This window comes from Pogoniulus pusillus, chromosome 22 (assembly GCF_015220805.1).
Source record: "Pogoniulus pusillus isolate bPogPus1 chromosome 22, bPogPus1.pri, whole genome shotgun sequence".
In the NCBI taxonomy this organism is placed as follows: domain Eukaryota; kingdom Metazoa; phylum Chordata; class Aves; order Piciformes; family Lybiidae; genus Pogoniulus; species Pogoniulus pusillus.
In genome coordinates this window covers 14,506,533-14,523,799 of record NC_087285.1, presented here as the reverse complement: position 1 = coordinate 14,523,799, position 17,267 = coordinate 14,506,533, and the positions used below count along the sequence as shown (strand labels likewise).

At 45.5% G+C, this 17,267-nt stretch overlaps 1 protein-coding gene across 1 annotated transcript in view; it reads right to left on the bottom strand.

Moving 5' to 3' along the window:
• Positions 1-7,734: 7,734 nt before the first annotated feature.
• NSG2 (neuronal vesicle trafficking associated 2) overlaps positions 7,735-17,267 on the bottom strand; it is a 37,409-nt gene continuing 27,876 nt past the window's right edge. The window contains exons 4-5 of the mRNA XM_064161844.1: positions 11,225-11,335; positions 7,735-9,676 (exon numbers count right to left, since the gene is read on the bottom strand). Of these exons, the coding sequence (XP_064017914.1) occupies positions 9,485-9,676; positions 11,225-11,335 (303 nt within the window). The 3' untranslated portion in view covers positions 7,735-9,484. The remainder of the gene's footprint in view (positions 9,677-11,224; positions 11,336-17,267) is intronic.

Here is a 17,267-nt window from a genome sequence, read left to right as displayed (position 1 = left end):
CAGCAAAGCTTTATGCTTGCTGTGAGCACTGTGCTGTGCCTCATAGCAACCCATCTCTCAGACAGACTTTTTCACATGGTCTTGAACTGAAAGGATGAAGTAACCTGAGCAACAAATGGGAGGGCAACGGGTACTGGAAATACAGAGGAGTTTCTGAGTGCCTTTTGACTTTCAGTCAGGAGATGAAGAGCTGCTATTCCCCTCTGAGAGTGTCTGATGTTATTTGAAGGCCTATTCTCTGTACAGGTGAGGCGTGACACATGGGGCATGACTCCTGCTGCTGCTGCTGCTCTTTGGGGTACTGCGTGTGACCCTGCAGTGCATAGACTTTGGCTTCCCTGCACCCTGCCCTTCCTCAGTGTAATCCCCATGGACATGTTCCAGGCTCCCATGTGGGATGTTGCCCCCTTGGTCCTACCTGTGACACAGAGATGAAACAATTTGGAGGTAATGAAACCTATTTGTGAGTGCAAAGTCACAATGAACATATTTACTATTCAAAAGAAGGCAGTTTTAGGGAAACATATTAGCTGCCTACCCTGTGATTGTGCAAAGACTTAGACAAAAGGTGTTTGGCTTTAGCTTCTGGAGGGCCTTACTGCTTGTTAAGCAGTTACACAGCACTTCCTTATAAACCTGGGATTCCTTAATCCCCTGTTACTCTACACAGGCATTCACTGGTGTGACACAGTGTTCACTAACATGAACTAATCTCTCTCCTTCAGCCCAATATGGTTCATCAGTTTCCCTCACATGGGGAAACTGAGGCAGACACGTGTAGTGCTGTGGTGTTGCTATCACAGCCAGTACAGCAAGCAGGGTGTGGATCCACCTCATTGATTTCCTTGAAAGAGGAAGGAAAAAAAGAAAAAAGGAAAAAAGCAGAGAAAGGCAAGGAACAGAACTATTCTTCATTGCCCCATTTAACATCTCCTTCTCTCTTTATAGAACCATAAAATCACCTTGATTGGAAAAGACTTCCAAGATCCCTCTTCGATCTGGCAGGGGGATGAAGAAGAAATGTTTCTTACATTTATCAGCTTCTGTTTTTTTTAAACCCAGTTCTTTTTTTATCTTACTTAAATTGCACAGAGCTCACCAAACTGAAGGTGGACTGTGGGCTGCATTACCTGTGTTTTCAAAGCTTAAAATGCATTGTCAGGCTGTAGCTTGCTACAGGAAATCATTGCATCTCCTGACCAATCATTCTGTGTCTCTGTCTCACACAGTGCCATTTATTTAATACATTTAATAAATTAAAGCAAATTGCTACAAGTAGCTGTGCATTTTAATTGAGAGCAGAATTAGCCATGCTGGCAGGGTGATGACCAGGGGAAACAGTCCTGGATACCCTTTGCTTTCTGAACTGTTATTTCCAGAGACACACCATGAGCTTGAGTACAGCACACTCACACCAGCAGCTTATTGTTCTGTGGAGTTTATTTTTTTCCTTACAGTATTTCACCACTTTAGTGACTGCCATTTGCTGGAGAAAGAGACTGAAATAAGCTCTTGCTGAGACTCTCTGGATAAACTGGAAAGCATGGGGAGATTCTGATTGTGCACCCAAGCCCTCACTGTCCTGCTGTGTGTTTAATGGGCCTCGTAGTAACTTTCCACAGGAGCAGCCACCAACACCTACTTCTGTGGCAGAGACAGCAGTGTTTTATTTCTTGTGCTCCCTCCATCATGCAGGTTAGTAATAGGTGCCTGTGCAAAAATCAACAGTCTCTCCATCACATCCATGCCAAAATACACTGGAAATAAAAGTGCTGAAGAGATGGCCAGGTAGCCCTTTTTTATAGGCAGTCACCACCGTGCCACACTGATTGAACACAACGGGGAAAGAGACAAAACCCTGATGCTGAAAGCAGAAGAGATTTTTTTTTTCCTTCCCTTCCCTGGTTTTTTTTTAGTTTGAGGAGGTTAAAGTGGCATTTCTTGATGTGTTTTTTTTTTTCCTTCCAAAAGCTACACTATCCTTTTCCAAAGCAAGTCCAAGACACAGCAGTAAAAACTAATGGGGCATGGTGCAAGGCAGGGTGACAGCACAGACATGGAGCGCACGCAGATTAATGTCATTTGTATGAACCAAGGACTTTAACATCTTAATTACTCATCTTAAGGTCTCAGTGATTATGCCAATTGATCAAAGCCATCAGAAAAATGCCTTCCCAAGGGATAATGTGGAACGGGGAGGGAATGCTACATCTTTAAAGGTTAAGTGACTGCAACACCTCCGTGAGTTCACAGTGAACAGCAAGTCTGGAGCCCCGCAGGAGCCTGCTTCTGCTGACACTGCTTCTTCCTCAGCAAAAATCATAAGCCCACTTCTCTGCCTCTATTATTCTCTTCTAGGCCTTCAGCCTCAGCATCAGATTGAGAAAAATGGTTCCTCTGAAATACCTGTAACTTGCAGCATCAAACCAAAGCTCTGCTCAAATGAGTTTGTGCAGCCTCTAACCTGCTCCTAGCACTTGCATTTGTTGGTTGCGATTGAAATGCTGGTCCTGCTTAAATGCATGGAGTAGTCTGTGTCTCCAAATCACTGCCATGTGTGTTTCCCTGCACCCTCCTTGCAGAGTCTTCAGGGATCCTGTTATATGAGTCCTCCAGTACTCTTGTGCAGTAACAGCTGAGACTGCAAAACAGAATGGTACCTCCAATAACCTGGGTGCTGGGGGGACGGTGAGCCACAGAGTGACATGATGTGGACTCATTCACACCTCTGCACATGTGAAGTAGTTGGAGTTATAGTGTAGCCTTCCAGTATCTGAAGGGGGCCTACAGGAAGGCTGGGGAGAGACTATTTACAAGGTCTTTTAATGACAGGACGAGGGGTAATGGGTTTAAACTGGAAGAAAGGAGATTTAGTCTAGCTGTTAGGAGGAAGTTCTTTCCAGTGAGGGTGGTCAGACACTGGAACAAGTTGCCCAGGGAGATTGTGGCTGCTTCCTCCCTGGAAGTGTTCAAGGCCAGGTTGGATGAGGCCTTGAGCAACCTGCTCTAGTGAGAGGTGTCCCTGCCAACAGCGGGGGGTTGGAGCTGGATGATCCTTGAGGTCCTTTCCAACCTAGACCATCCTATGATTCTATGAGTTTGCTCAAGATGCTTCTGCGAAAGAGTGATGGAAATGTTGGTGGGTCAAACATTTTGGGGAAAGAAAGGTTCAGCTTCCCCTTCATTAATGAACTTATGAAAATATGTCTTTTAAAAATGATGTGGATCTTAACCTTCATTCCTATCACTACCCTTTCAAAATTCCCTTCACCTTTGTTTTTTTTGGGAGCTTTCTACTTTAATATTTATACTTATAAATTACCAAAGATGCTGCAACTCTGCTACAAAAACTCTATTCTTAACCACAGTCATTATCTTGTTCCACCCCCTCCCAATAATTCCTTTTCTTCTCCTCATGGCAAGGGGGAGCTGTTTTTCCAGTGAGCCCAAACTCCATAATTCACACAGTAATTCTAGTGGCTGCTGTAAAAATAGCCACATCTTCCCAGTGGATTAAGCTGTCTTGCAGAGCAGACTAGCCAGTCCAGACTTCTGCCAAATGCTATATTTACATTTCCAAACTAGAATCTGTTTCTAATACATTTTTATGGGGAGTTTTGACCCTTTATATTTATTGTTAATGAGCTTTCATCTCTATAATAGCCTTTCATCCCAAAGGATCCTGAGGAGTAATTGTAATAACCTGGCATACAAAATGTACACAGAAATCAATTTGCCCACCATTGAAATGTAGCCACAACTGGAGGGCTTGAGAACAAGCAACTGTTTAGGAGAAACCTGCGCAGTGCTGCAGTGCTGTTTCCATTTGAGTGACAGGGAGAGCTAATTACCTGCACTGGCTCTTGTCCAGACAGAAGAGTTCACCCACAGGCCTGCAAAGCAGCTTGTGGAGGAGGTATTTAGTGACTGTGAGAGCTTGGGAGCTTGGGTGTTTGGGTGGTTCAAAGGCCGTGGGTAACAGCATTTATCCAGCAGGAAGATGGTACTGGTGGAATCCTCAGCACCAGCCCCTGCAGACTTGTTGCCACCACAGCATTCAAGCAGTGGTTGCATTGCTGCTGGCACAAGTTGCATTGCTGCTGGGCATCGCTCTCCTTGCCTCAGCAGGCAGTACCTGCTCCGATTGGCACCGTGCTGCTGCTCAAAGCAGCCTGCCTATGGACTCTAAAGGAGACCCGAGCTTGCTGTGACTTTGCAGCCCCACGGACCAGGAGTTTAGCTCTTTTTAACCCCTGGGACTATGAAGGGCTTGACTCCCTTGGCCGTTTGCAGCTGGTAAGCAATGGCCTTCAATAAGCTGTGTGGATGGAAGAGGGCAGGGGAGCAGTAAGTAATAATGTCACCATCAATCACTGACTGCCACGGGGAAGCTCAGCACACGATTCATCTGAAACGCTGCTGCCCGAGTGCTGTAAATATTTTATTAACGGCTGCCTCAGTTTGCAGCAGTTTCATTACTGCTCACACCAGTAGTGCTCAGCTTTGTACATCAGCAGCCACGGGCGTCTTGTTCCCGACCCTCTGCCCCCGCGCTAATGGGCGCTGCCGGCAGCTGTGCAGCCCCTCTAAACGTTTGCAGAAGCCCCCAGAGGAAGAAAGTGATGCACGTCCCCGGCAGATGGGTCCTGCCGCGGCAGCAGGCTCAGGCTCAGTCAATCCAGTCGTGTCAGAGCAGGTCAGGGCACTGCCATGCCAGGATGAGCTGTGTAACCCGCCGTTAAGAGGCTTTTCCATTTCCTCTTGTTCTGCTTTTACCACTCACAGTCTGCAGGACAAAAGCCTCTTCGGCACTAATCCTGCCCAGCCTTTCACTGTGAGGAGAGGCCCGGGCACCATGCCACTGCATTTAGCACCTTCCTGTACCTGGTGTGGATTGCTTTTCACGATGGAGCAACCCCTAACACACCAAACGACTTGCCATCCACCCTTCTGTGCAAAGTGACGTTCCTAACCAAAAGGATTTTGCCTTTATTGCCCCTCAAAGGGCACCAGCCCAGGTGAGAAGGGGAGCTGAGCATCAGAGACCCCTGACTGCCGGGCACTTGTCCAGTGTGCTTGATGCTCCCTGGAACGCCCCTGCCACTGCTGGCAGTTAAAAAAAAGCAAAGGCCAAAGAGACAGAAAGAAAAAGGCTTTCCCTTCCCCCAGCCCCTGCTGTAAGTCATTTTCTCTGGCCTATTTTACAGGAACTGAAAATCTATTAGAGGAATGGCTTAATCCGGTTTGACTGTAATAATTAGGCTGCTTTAAAAAAACCCTGACTAATCGCATAAAATGTGATTGTAGACAGCTCAGTGCACGACCCTTACACTTATCACTGGAGGTATTATTACAAACCAGAAACAGCTGGCAAGCACGGAGGAGGATAAAGGGAACAAAAATCACATGCAAAGGGACAGGAACTATTCCTTTTATGATCTTGTAATAGGCACTGGCAGCACCTAGAGCTGTCTTTCTAGTGCGGCTCCATAGGATGAAGTTGCTTCCAAGACCCTGAACAGACACTTCTTTTTTCACCACTGGTGTGCCTGCCAGCCATGGGGTCCTGCTGGCAGCACCTCCTTTTCTCACACTGTTTTTGCAGGCAGTCCAAGAGGATGCAAATTATCGATGAAGCAATTCCCCTCAGGGCACACCACAGTCAGCAGATGTTTGTAGCGAGGAGGTGTATTAGTGAAGGATATGGTGCTTGAGGGTCACTGGGTTACCACAGAAAAGCAGTGCTTGCTTCCACGTCTCAGCTAGTAGCAATCTCTTGCTCTTGCTCTTGCTCTTTCAGGCTCCAAGAAGCACAATTTTTTCCTTCTCTTCTGCGGCTAGGCTGGAGGCAGCTGAGTTCCCATCACAGCATCACTACACCGCTGGTAAAGCTAATTTTTTGCCACATGCTCTGCCAGCCATCCTACAGGATTGTTGCCTGTTCAGGATGTCCTTGTCCCCACAAAATGTGTTTATCTCTTCTACTACCACTCCAGCTAGGACATACAAGCAGTCCAGGCACCCATCTCCTGCATGACTGTCTTGGAAGAGCAAGCAATTCTTCCAGCCCCAGTGGTCAACAAGGGTGTTCTGTGAATTCAGTACGAGCCCACTGCACCAATCCAGTCTAACAGAGAAGATCACCCAATGCAACTCATGCTTCAGCAGTGGCAATCACAGATGAAGAGGTCGGAACTGACTTGACTTGGCCATCACAAAAGGCCTGGGAGAAGCACAGGGAAGGCTCTTTGCCATTGGTACCACTGAGAGCTGAGACTGAGCCCTTGCCCAGACACTAGCTCACAAAACCACTACTGCAGAGACAGTCAGGAGCTTCAGACTTCACCGACAGACAACAGGTAGACTGAGGCTGTACTGTCACTAATATGCTACTTTAATCAGTCTTGAAAGCATGTGATCAACCTTGAGGGAGGCTTTTAAAGACTGAAAAAAGAAGATATACCACAACTTCAATTTACTTTCTCAGTCTGCCTCTATAACTGTGATTAAAACACATTTTTGATCTGTGAAGCTCTACTGCAGCTTGTAAAAAAACAGTAATAACATTTAGAGTAATGGAACTTGCAGCTGGAGTTGGATTGTTTGGTTTCTTTTTTCTCTCCCATGAATCTTCCTTGTGTCTTTTTCATTATTTTTTCTATTCTGCTCCATACAGATTTTGCTCTTTCTTTTATTAAACAGGAATGGTTATCCCCACTGGCTCACTTATCTAATAATAGCTAGAACCTTTTAATTCAAATGATTCGATTCCTGGGGTTTTGAGATTAAAGTAAACATATGGTTAGGGTATTATTGAGAAAGTGGCAATAGAAAGATCATGATGAAATTATCCTGTGACTCAATTCTGCAAAGCGTGCTGAATTCTTTTTAGTACATTTCACAAGTACTCAGTGGTGACCTCTAACACCAGAGTGGTTTCTCTCCTATGCTAGCTCAATTTCACAACTCTCAATACACTTCCCTTCCTTTTTTTTTAAAGGAAAGGCATCCCAAGGTTTTTATAAACCATTTTTTTTTAGCTCTTGGGAATGAACCAATTTAATGCCAGAGTATCATTTCATTTCAAAGAGATGAAGGATTTGAGGAAACAACAATCCACTTTCTGAACAATGTGAGAGGAATACAGTTGTGGGTTTGTTAGAAACCAAGCTGTGGAGTTTGGACACAAAATTCAGAGGTTTTTGGACACAAAATTCAGAGGTTTTTGGACACAAAATTCAGAGGTTTTTTTAAGCTCAGCCACAGCTCTTGGTTTGTCAGCTCTATTTCTCTGCACCCCTCCTCTTTGTTACAGCCCTTCTCTTGGAGCCTGCTCCAGCATATATGAAGGCTTGCATTGGGAAAAGATGGCAAAGGAGACATTGCTGCCAGCCAAAGTTTCTACCATTTGTTGGCCTTAAAATGGGAAGGGAGAGGAGATCTCTCCCCAAAGTCAGAATCACCAGTAAAAGATGAGCTTGATTATAGTTATTACTGTTCCATTTGCAATCCAAAACTGGGCAGGAACACAGGGAATAATTCCCAGCCATGAGCAGGGAAAATAACATCCTCTGAAAACACCTCCTGAAAACCTTGAGTCCCACGCAAAGTTGCAGCCTCTGCTGCAGCCACAACCCTCCAGCACCAGTCACACACACACACATTGCCACCAGCCACCTCCCAACCCTCTGCATGAGCCACCAGGAAAAAAACCTGCAGGAGCCACAGAGCCGCTCAGTCACATCTAGCTTTATTTTAATCCTGTCAGAAAAGTTCAAGAATTACACCAAAAAATACTTCAGTCTCTGCTACCTACTGACAAAAAATACACCACAAAATTATAAACTGTTCAGTGGTTGCTGGAGTTTGGATCGTTGGCAGAGGGGGGGGGCGGTTTGTACATTTGGAGTGAAAAATGAAATTTACAGGTGGGTGGGAGGGGAAGGAAGGAGAGGAAATCAGACAATGGCATTTGGCACTACAGTTTTAGCTACATTATACAGTTAGTTATCATGACGCCTGGTAGGACTGAGGAGTTCTGCCTTCATTTACACCCTCTAGTGTCTGCAAAATGGAGGACAAAACTGCCCAATGGGGGGGGGAAGAAGGGGTCAGTTCCTAATTTCCATCCTAGTCTAGCCACGAATCTGAAAAAGCAGCCTTAGTCAAATGTCACCCTTGCCCTCCTTGGGTGCTCTGCTCCTGCTGCTCAGTCTCAGCCTGCCTGCGCTACCGAGGAGCAGAGCTGCTTTGCAGCAACAGCTTGCAGCTCTGAAAAAAAAGAGACTCCTTTTTCATTTCTAAATCCCACCAGTCAGCAGTAGCTGCACATGACATTTATGGAGAGAGGATGCTTTACATCAGCCAGGCCTGGATTAAGCTTGGGGCCCAGCCTGTGTTTGCGAGCAGAGATTTGATGGGACCCTTGTACTCTGAGAACATGCTACAGCCATCCTTCTCTAATTACCTAGAATGACACTAAATGCTGAAGTATCTGAAGCTGAAGGAGAGCAGCAGGAGCATCTTACTTAATGGGTGGGGGAAAATTAGGGTCTGAAAAGACAGAGGTTCAATACTGTTCCATACTATCACCAGTCTTGAAAGGCTATGAAATTCACAATGGTATTTCTTTGTCTTTTGGTGACTCTCAGGAGAGAGGTCCCAAAGGATGAAGCCTCATGTACATTGCCAAAGGTCATGCAGGAAATCTGTGCCAGAAGCAGAAATAAAGCCCTCACTGACCCTTCATCCTGAGCCTCTGCTTGCTTTCATCCTGCTCCATATCCAAGCAGCAGCCAGGATTCCAGCCTCAGAGCTCAGCCAATATCACCATCATGGTGGCAGCTCATTATGGATGCCTGGATCTTTCTGGAGTTACTTCAGCCACTGCACAGGGTGGGATGTGTGTGTGTTTAACTTGTATGTTTGAGGGAGGAGGGTATGCTTGCACTTCTCTATCAGCAAATGAACACTGATGCTACATTCAGTTTGACAGCAAAATATCCCCCCTTTGGCAAGCTAAACAACATCACAATGTCTTTGTACCAGGCTCTTTCTACCCTCTCTCTGCAAAGGATTTCAGCTCTTCCTTCACTGCGTGTTAAGCCTCTGTCACAGCTTTCCAGCAATGATAAAACTTTGTGGGATTTTCTTTGCTGCTTTTATCCTCTCTGGCTGTTAATCTAATTTGCTTTTTTTGTTTTTTAATTTCTTTTTTCTAACAAATAGTTAAGCAATGATTTAAAAATATTTTTACATCGTAAGGTACAGTCAACATCAAACATGCCTTTGTACAAGAGCTCGACTTGGTTACAAATCAACAAGAACAATGCACAAAAAGAAATATCCATTAAGATGACTCCTGCACTTGGGTTTTATTTATTCTTGTCATGCTGTTACCACAGCACCCTCAGATAGAGCAACGCAGTACAGACGTGGTGTTGTCCTCCCACCCTCCTACTTTGCCCATCACCACTTGTTAACTTTAATGACCTTCTGTCTTGGCAGCCTTGGCTTCGTGGTTTGCTGATCCTGAAGGCAGCCAGGGCGATACAGCCCGGGAGCTGGTCTGCTTGGCCATGCTGTAGTGGCTGATGACGGTGTAGAACCTGCCCCGGGAGTTGGAATCCTGTGCAGAGTAGTAGGCATCCAGAGAGGCCGGGATGCACCGCTTGTGCTGGAAAGGGGGAGAAAGCAAGAGAAGGAGAGTGCTCCTGTCAGCCTCAGGCTCTCACTTTAAATATCTTGCAGTTAGCTGTCTGCACAGACGAGGCCTGACTCAGACTTGCTACAGCAAGTGCGCCTGCTGCACGGCTCTGCCTGCCTTTCAGTGCCGTGGGAATGCACAAAGTTTAGAGTCGGGCACCAGCCTTCGAAACCTGTTGCTATTGGCAACCCTGATTGCAGGCTGATTTCATCCAGAGATGGGAAATGGGGACCGTAAAATGAAGGTCTGACTGGTTTGGTGTTACTGACAGGCACTGAGGCCAAAGTCCATTGCTGGAGGCCCAGCAGGGCTGGCTGAGCAGCTCTTACCACATGCCAGACAGAGAACTCCATATATCAAAGTCCAGAACTAATCCTCAGACAAGAAAAGGACCAGCAGAGGCAGAGTAAGCTGCCTATATGCTGCTCTGTTACCCCTCTGACCTGTAGGACAACCACCTTGGTCAGAGATGGTAGGAAGCATAGCCCAACTGGCCAGTTCTTGTCAGCTTCTGGTTTGTGCAGACCCTGCCCACGCATCTCCAGCGCTACTGCGGACATCTGCACGTTAAGAACTGCACAGATAAAGCATTTTGCTTTGCGACAGCTGTAAAAGAGCAATCAAATGGAAACAAACATCAAACTGGTTGGTATTCACCAAGTCAAAGTAGCACCAAGGACATAGAGGGCCTTAAGTAATACTAGTATTAAACTATGAGGTATTTCAACTCTCTGTTCCATGTGACTAGCTGAAATCTGAGTTCAAAATCTTTAACCTTTTCAGAAGTTCAGGTCTGGATCTGACTCTGAAATTCACAACGCTGTTCTAACTTCATTTTTATATAACCTAAGAGAATGATTTACAGTTACTAATACACCAACATCCTGACTCTATTTTCCAGCCCAGAGGCTGTCCTCAGTGTGGTCAAGACTCCTGTGAGCTTTATGAGTTTATTCACAGTAAGGAGTTAGTAATCTCAACAGACCAGGCAAACAGTTCTTTGTGGATATCCAATATAAAATCACTGGGCAGTGGGGTTTTAGCAATTAAGTTATGTGTTTTGACTCTTGATAGAGGCATCAAAAGCATCAAAAGGCATCAAAAGCGTCAAAAATTATCTACATGGACAAATCTGTGACTTCTTTCACAAAGAACACATGTGCCATCAGTCTGGGAGTTTGCTCTGAATTAAATGTATGCCAGTAAACCTCAGTCACTTGGATGTGTGGGAAGCAAGCACGGGATTCCAGCTGCAATAAATCCATTCACAAATACGAGGGACTGTTCCTCAGCATCTGTCTGTGGTGTTCACCAAATGCTAATCCCAACAATTGCAGTGTAACAGTAGCTGATGAAGGCAGATGCAAGTCCACATTTCCCATAACAATTTTCCCTTTTCAACACATCCTTGGCAAATGTTCTGTTTGGCCTGGTCGAAAAAGCAGACTAGACTGTAACCATGCAGTCAATTAGAGCCTATCATTATCTTAGGCAATTCATCTGTCTGAAGTTTCTTACCTTATAAACAAATCCATCTGGGCAACTGTGGTCATAAGTGAAGGCTTTGTATACCACAAGAAACACTATGCAGGCAAGGAATGCAAGAGCCAGGCTTATGAGAATAGTGACCTAGAAAAGAGGGATAATGTTACTCTACATATGTTAAAGTGGCATATGAGCAGCCTCATAATTAAATGACTTATAGTAACAGCCATCCTAACAGACTGCGGTCCTCACTCCACTGTGCAGTACTTAACTAAGCATGGTAATTGAATGAAAGCTAGATCCAATAGCCCTGGATTCTGACAGCATTTCCATCCCCCCACAGACCTTCACGAGTGCACATTCTTGTGATTAACCCCTTGCTGAAGCATTCGTTGCTCTCCGTGGCTTTGTGTTCCCCTGCTCTCAGCTGCTCAACTGGCAGCATCGTCTGCTGGCTCCACAGGATCCACCAGCAGCCAGAGTCCACATTTGGGGTCTAATCTCTGCATATAAACTGCCTTATAACCATGACAAGATCCCAATTCTCTGATAGAAGAGGTAGGTGGGCAGGTTAGAAGAATGAAGCCTTTGTAGCACACATCCCTTTGTGCCTTCTGGGCAATGTGACAAGAATAAGTTGTGCCTCAAGCTCCTTGCAGAGGGAAGGCAGGAGAAAGGGAATCCTTCTCTATTTATGTGTAAAGGGAGGATATCCCAGCCACTCACAAAACCTAGCATGGAAACCGTGTGACAAGTCCAAGAGGAGATGGCAGCATTGGAGGTACCAGACACAAGAAACTCCACAAATATCCCCCCCCTCCTCATTCTGAAGTATATTACTTTGCTGCACCATTCTGCTTCTTTTCTGTAACTCCCTTCTCTCCTGCCCTTCCAGGTCCCTCTTAAGTAGTTCACTCAACAGCAAGTTTCCTGTCTGCACTCAGATGTCTCACTGAGGCCCTGATCTTTGATTTTAGCTGAGCTGTGTCCTCCCAGAGGACCAAGCATGAGTCCCAAATGCACTCTTGTTCTCCTCTTCCCCGGAGCTTTTTGGTCCCAGTTGGTAATTCTGCAAATGCAGCATAAATGCCTCTGGACCTCCACTGCCAGTAACCCATCCTGTCAAGATTGCTGTCTTGCAGTGATCTGGATTGCCATGAAAAAATATGTCCTAACCTCTGGGGGCTCCAGTGTTACCCTGCAAACTAGAGCTCCCAATCAAATGAACTCACAGAGATGAGGAGGGGTGGGAACAGCAGTAGCAGAAACATGTAGAACTGTTGCATGGAGCTGCAGCAGCTCCCTAGCTTGCTCTGGCTCACTGGAACTGAGCACCAAGCAGCAAGGGTCTTGCAGGGTGTTTGCCTGCAGTGGGAAAGGGACTGCAATATTCCTGTGCTGAGTAAGCTGCAATAACTCATGCTGAGGCAGCTCCTAGAGCAGAAGCTTGAGGTCAGGCAAGGTTTTACTGGTGGCACAGTGATCAGTGAGGTTTTCTCCTATGCACAATCTTAATCTGCCTGCTTCAGAATCCAAATTTCTCATCCTAGCCAAATCCAGGACTGAAAATTTTCCCTGGTCACATCAAAAGTCATCCACCAAGAGAACTGCAAAGGCAGCAGGACCTGTATGCCTCACCAGGGAGTAATGACACTTCCTGCAGGCACGCTGACACCATATCACCCATGTGTTCATCCTCCAGAATGTGTCCCTTCCCAGTATCAGGGCTGCCCATACCTGTACTAAGGCAATCATTAACACTTACTGCCCCAGCACGGAAGAGACACAAGTTTCAGCTCCATCTAGTCATTCAGGGCTTATCCACCCTTTTGTTGTTACAGTTACATCACAGTCCTCTCTATTTTCTTGTATGAGGTTTCAAGGAAACCAAGTAGCAGGTACAGGCAGAACTTGTTCCTTGATTAATGTACAGGAGGCTGGTGATGGTAGAAATTGGGGAAATAACAAATAACTCACATAGTATAATAGACAGGCTTGTCAGGAACACCAGCTAATGAAGAGAAAGGTGGTCACATATCCAAATTTATCAAAACAATATTAGTACAGCCATAGTATTATGAATTATTAGCAGTATTATATCAATAAAGCTATACTAATTGTTTGATACTGGTCCACACTGAATTTTGCTCTAATCCTTTCTTTCAGTTGTGCTAGCAGCTGGTTTCCGAGAACCTGTATGCTATGCAGTCCCTGCACAGATTCAAAAGAGGCCACTCTAAGTGCTTGCAGTGTAGGAAAACACTTCTCACCTTCACCAATCATGCATAAAGATGCACTGCCTGGTGAGATGTAAACAGCACAATGGAGCTGTTACTCAGAGAAGCTAAGGCAGCCCTGGCAATGCCACCCGCAATGCTGGAAGACGCAGAGCTTTAATCTTGGCGGCTGGTTTTAAGACAAAGGGTGAAGACAAATCTGCATGCATGGTGTTAAATCTGACCCAACAGTTCAAAAGAGAAAGATGTGGAGACATTATCTAGCAGGAAAGATTAATACATTCATTGTTAAATCAGAATATTTTAGAATAAAGTGTAAAGAAAAAAGTAAGACTTGGGCTAAGAGGCCTTTCCAATGACAAGCAGGTCACTGAAGCCCTGACTCACCTTTTAGAATAACTGCTCATACTAACCTCCTCCTTGGGGCCTAATCTGCAAAATCAGTCAGTTAAGCAAAAGGCAGCTGCAAAGGGAAAATCACTTAGTGCTGGATGTCATAGGAGAACATGTGTAAGAGAGCCCTGATGTGCTGAGAAGGTAGCTGGCGGAAAAGCAGTGCAGTTGTATGAACTGCATTCACCTGACCAAGAAAACATGGGCTCCACCTCCTTTCCATCAAAGCACTCTTGCCTCTTGTCTGAATAGAAATATTTCAGACCAGCTTTAAGGTAGCCCATAAGTTCTGAGCCTGGGGAAGCAGTGTCCCTTTTCATAGCGCTGAACAGGAATAAGTCCCAGTTGAATTCAAGGGAGATGGAATTTGCCATGATTTCAGCCCTAGAAAGAAGCTATATTACATCTGAAAAAATGTCACTTTGAAAAATATAGCCAAAAGGAGAGACTTTCTGAATTAAGTATGCTAATACTCTCTACTTTTTCCAACAGAAGACCTGGGAAGAAAGCTCCCTCTCCAGAAAGACGTGACACAACCCAGCTCTGGCAGGCCAATGTGGAAGAGCATTTCCCACTGTGGAATACCTGTTTGCTTGCTCCAATAATTTATGTAATGATGCAAAGATAACAAAGATGACTTTGAGGTTAGTTTAAAGCCATTAAAACAAGATGCACATTTTGCTCTACCAAAGCCACTGCTCAGAGGGCTAGAAATTCAGAAAACAAGACATGCTCAGCTCTGCAGTTTGATTGCTCTGCCCTAAATGCAACGTACAATGAAAAAAGAAATTCTGCTTGGGTTAAAGGAACAAACTTGTGCTGAGGGCAAAGGAAGAGACAAAGTCAGAGAGCAATGAAATTACACCAAATCACAGAGTGGAACTGAGAAAGTATCTCTTGTTCCTCAGAAAGATGAAGCTCATCTTTTAGCCTTCTGTAGTAAATGGAACCTTCATCATAAGGGCTAGCAAGAGCTGCACATCATCAGGAAACAGACATCCTGTACTGCTGTTTTTTGTTCCTGCCCTAATGTCTACCTGCTTCCATTCTCCCTCTCTCCATCACTCTTTCCTCTATCCCAGAGGGATCCATCAGGGCTGACTGCATCCAGATATGGGACTGTGAAGAGGAGATATTCATAAGCTGTATGATGTCCTACTCACCCAGAGCAACTCCTTGACTACCTTCCCCAAGAGTTGACACTGAAATTGCTTTGCTAGCTTCTCATTCTGAGCCAGTTTAAGGGAAGACCCTTAGCCTTCAGAAAAAGAAAGAACCAAGCTGTCTGGAGTGAGAATAATGTCCTTTATTTTGTTAAATCCCATGTCCAGGCACAGAAACGACCATTAGCAATGCAATTTGACTGGTTACTTTCCTCTCATCTGCTCACTGATCCCCTAAAATAAATCTCCCTCTGCTCTGCTGCTGCAATGTGCTGACACTCAATTCATGACCTCCCAGGAGCAGGTTCCTCCACTGAGCTCCTCCCTCCCTCTGAGGTGTAATCAAGCTCGCTCTCACCTCCCTCCTGCTGTTCCATGCACCAGCAAAATTACAGCGTGACACAACATTAGACACGATGATACATAGTGTAGAGCTGCAGGGGGATGAAATGTCATGTAAGATGTTAAATCCCTGAGGACAGGGAGGAAAAATCCCCGCCCCGGATATTTTGCCACAGCAGACCTAAGATCCACCTCTCTGGCTATTCCAGAGCACACAAAGCTTCATTAACATTCAAACACCAAAGAATCACAGAGCTGCAATACCTAATAAACCTCCACTTTTTTTTTTTTTTATGATTAACATGAACCTTGGCAGTCTCTAAGCAATATAAACACTCACAGAGGGGAAATAAAATTTAGTGAGCAGATAAAACCTGGAAGTGCTGCAGGCATGAATCTGTCATGTGTGACTGTTTGAGTTGGTAAAAGAAGCAGGGGGAGGGGTTTGCCTGTCTTTTCTCCAAAGTCTGCTATCATTTGAGGTCCCTTCCAACCTAAACCATTCTATGATCACAGAATTACAGAATGTCAGGTTGGAAGGGACCTCAAGGATCATCTGATCCAGCCTTCCTTGGTAATGGTCTAGTTGCAATGAGCTGGCCCAGTCCTGTCAAGCTGAGTCTTCAAGCTGCCCAGTGTAGGGGAAATCCACTGCTTCCTTTAGGAGATGATTCCAATCTCTAACTGTTCAAAAAGCCACAGAATTGTTTGGGTTGGAAAAGCCTTCAAAATCAAGTCGAGCCATCAGCCCAACACCACCATAGCCATTAAACCATGTCCACATATTTCTTGAATGCCCCCAAGGATGGTGACTCCACCGTCTTCCTAGGCAGCCTGTTCCAATACTTGGCTACTACCAGGAAAGAGTAGCCTAACTTCCAACCTAACCATCCCCTACACAATTTCAGGCCATCTCCTCTCGTCCTATCACCTGATATTAGGGAGAAGAGACCAGCCCCACCTCCCTGCAGCCTTCCTTCAGGGAGCCACAGAGAGCAATGAGGTCTCCCCTCAGCCTCCTCTTCTCCAGGCTAAACAAACCCAGTTCCCTCAGCTGCTCCTCACCAGCCCTGCTCTCCAGACCTTCCCCCAGCTTTGTTCTGCAGCAGGCTGCCATAACAACCTCTTATAATCTCAAACAAAGCAAGTAAGGAGCCGGCAGAGGCAGTAGTGCCCTGCAGCCCTGCCCAGCATCACCTAACAGCCGCAGCCAGGCTCTCTGATTCCCAAAGGTTCCCTTAAGAGGGGAGTGTCTGCCAGAATGGAGAAGAGAGAACATCGTTACCACCAAAAAGCTCTCCATCCTCCAAAAAACATGGAAGGAGGCCCCTGATATCCATGAAAGATGAAGTCAACTTCCCATGAACAGCACACTTGGCTTGGTTCCTCGCCAGCTTTTCCACAGATGAATTACATCTTGCATTTTCATCAGAGCACAGTTTTAGGAAAGGATATATCCTCATCAGTCATAACTTGCCACAAGGTTTTCCTCCAGTGAGATAACATTTAACTGGTGCCCCACTTAACCTGCCCCTCATGCTGTCCATTGCCATGTCCCTTCTACTCTCTTTGATTTCAACAGCTGCCCACAAGGGCAGTTTTTCTAATCCAAATATCCCATTCTCCCTCTCTAGCTACGACAAAACCTCTCCTATTTTTAAAGCAAGCCAGAGAACAATGTCACATCCAAACAGCAGGGCATTCCTTTAGTAGCCCTTTCCCTTGCAAGGTTTTGACATTTTCATTCCTCATTGCTTTCCTTGGCAAAAATGTTCTGGTTTGTGCCTTTCAGCCTTGGTAGTTTCCAGAGAGGGTGTGCATCCTTAACTCCATCTGGAATTCAACAAGAGCAAGGAGCTGCTGCTCCCTCTAAAAATGAAGCCTAAGGGTCTTGCACAGCAATTATGATAACCCACTGAGCTACAGAGCCCGCAGGTAGCT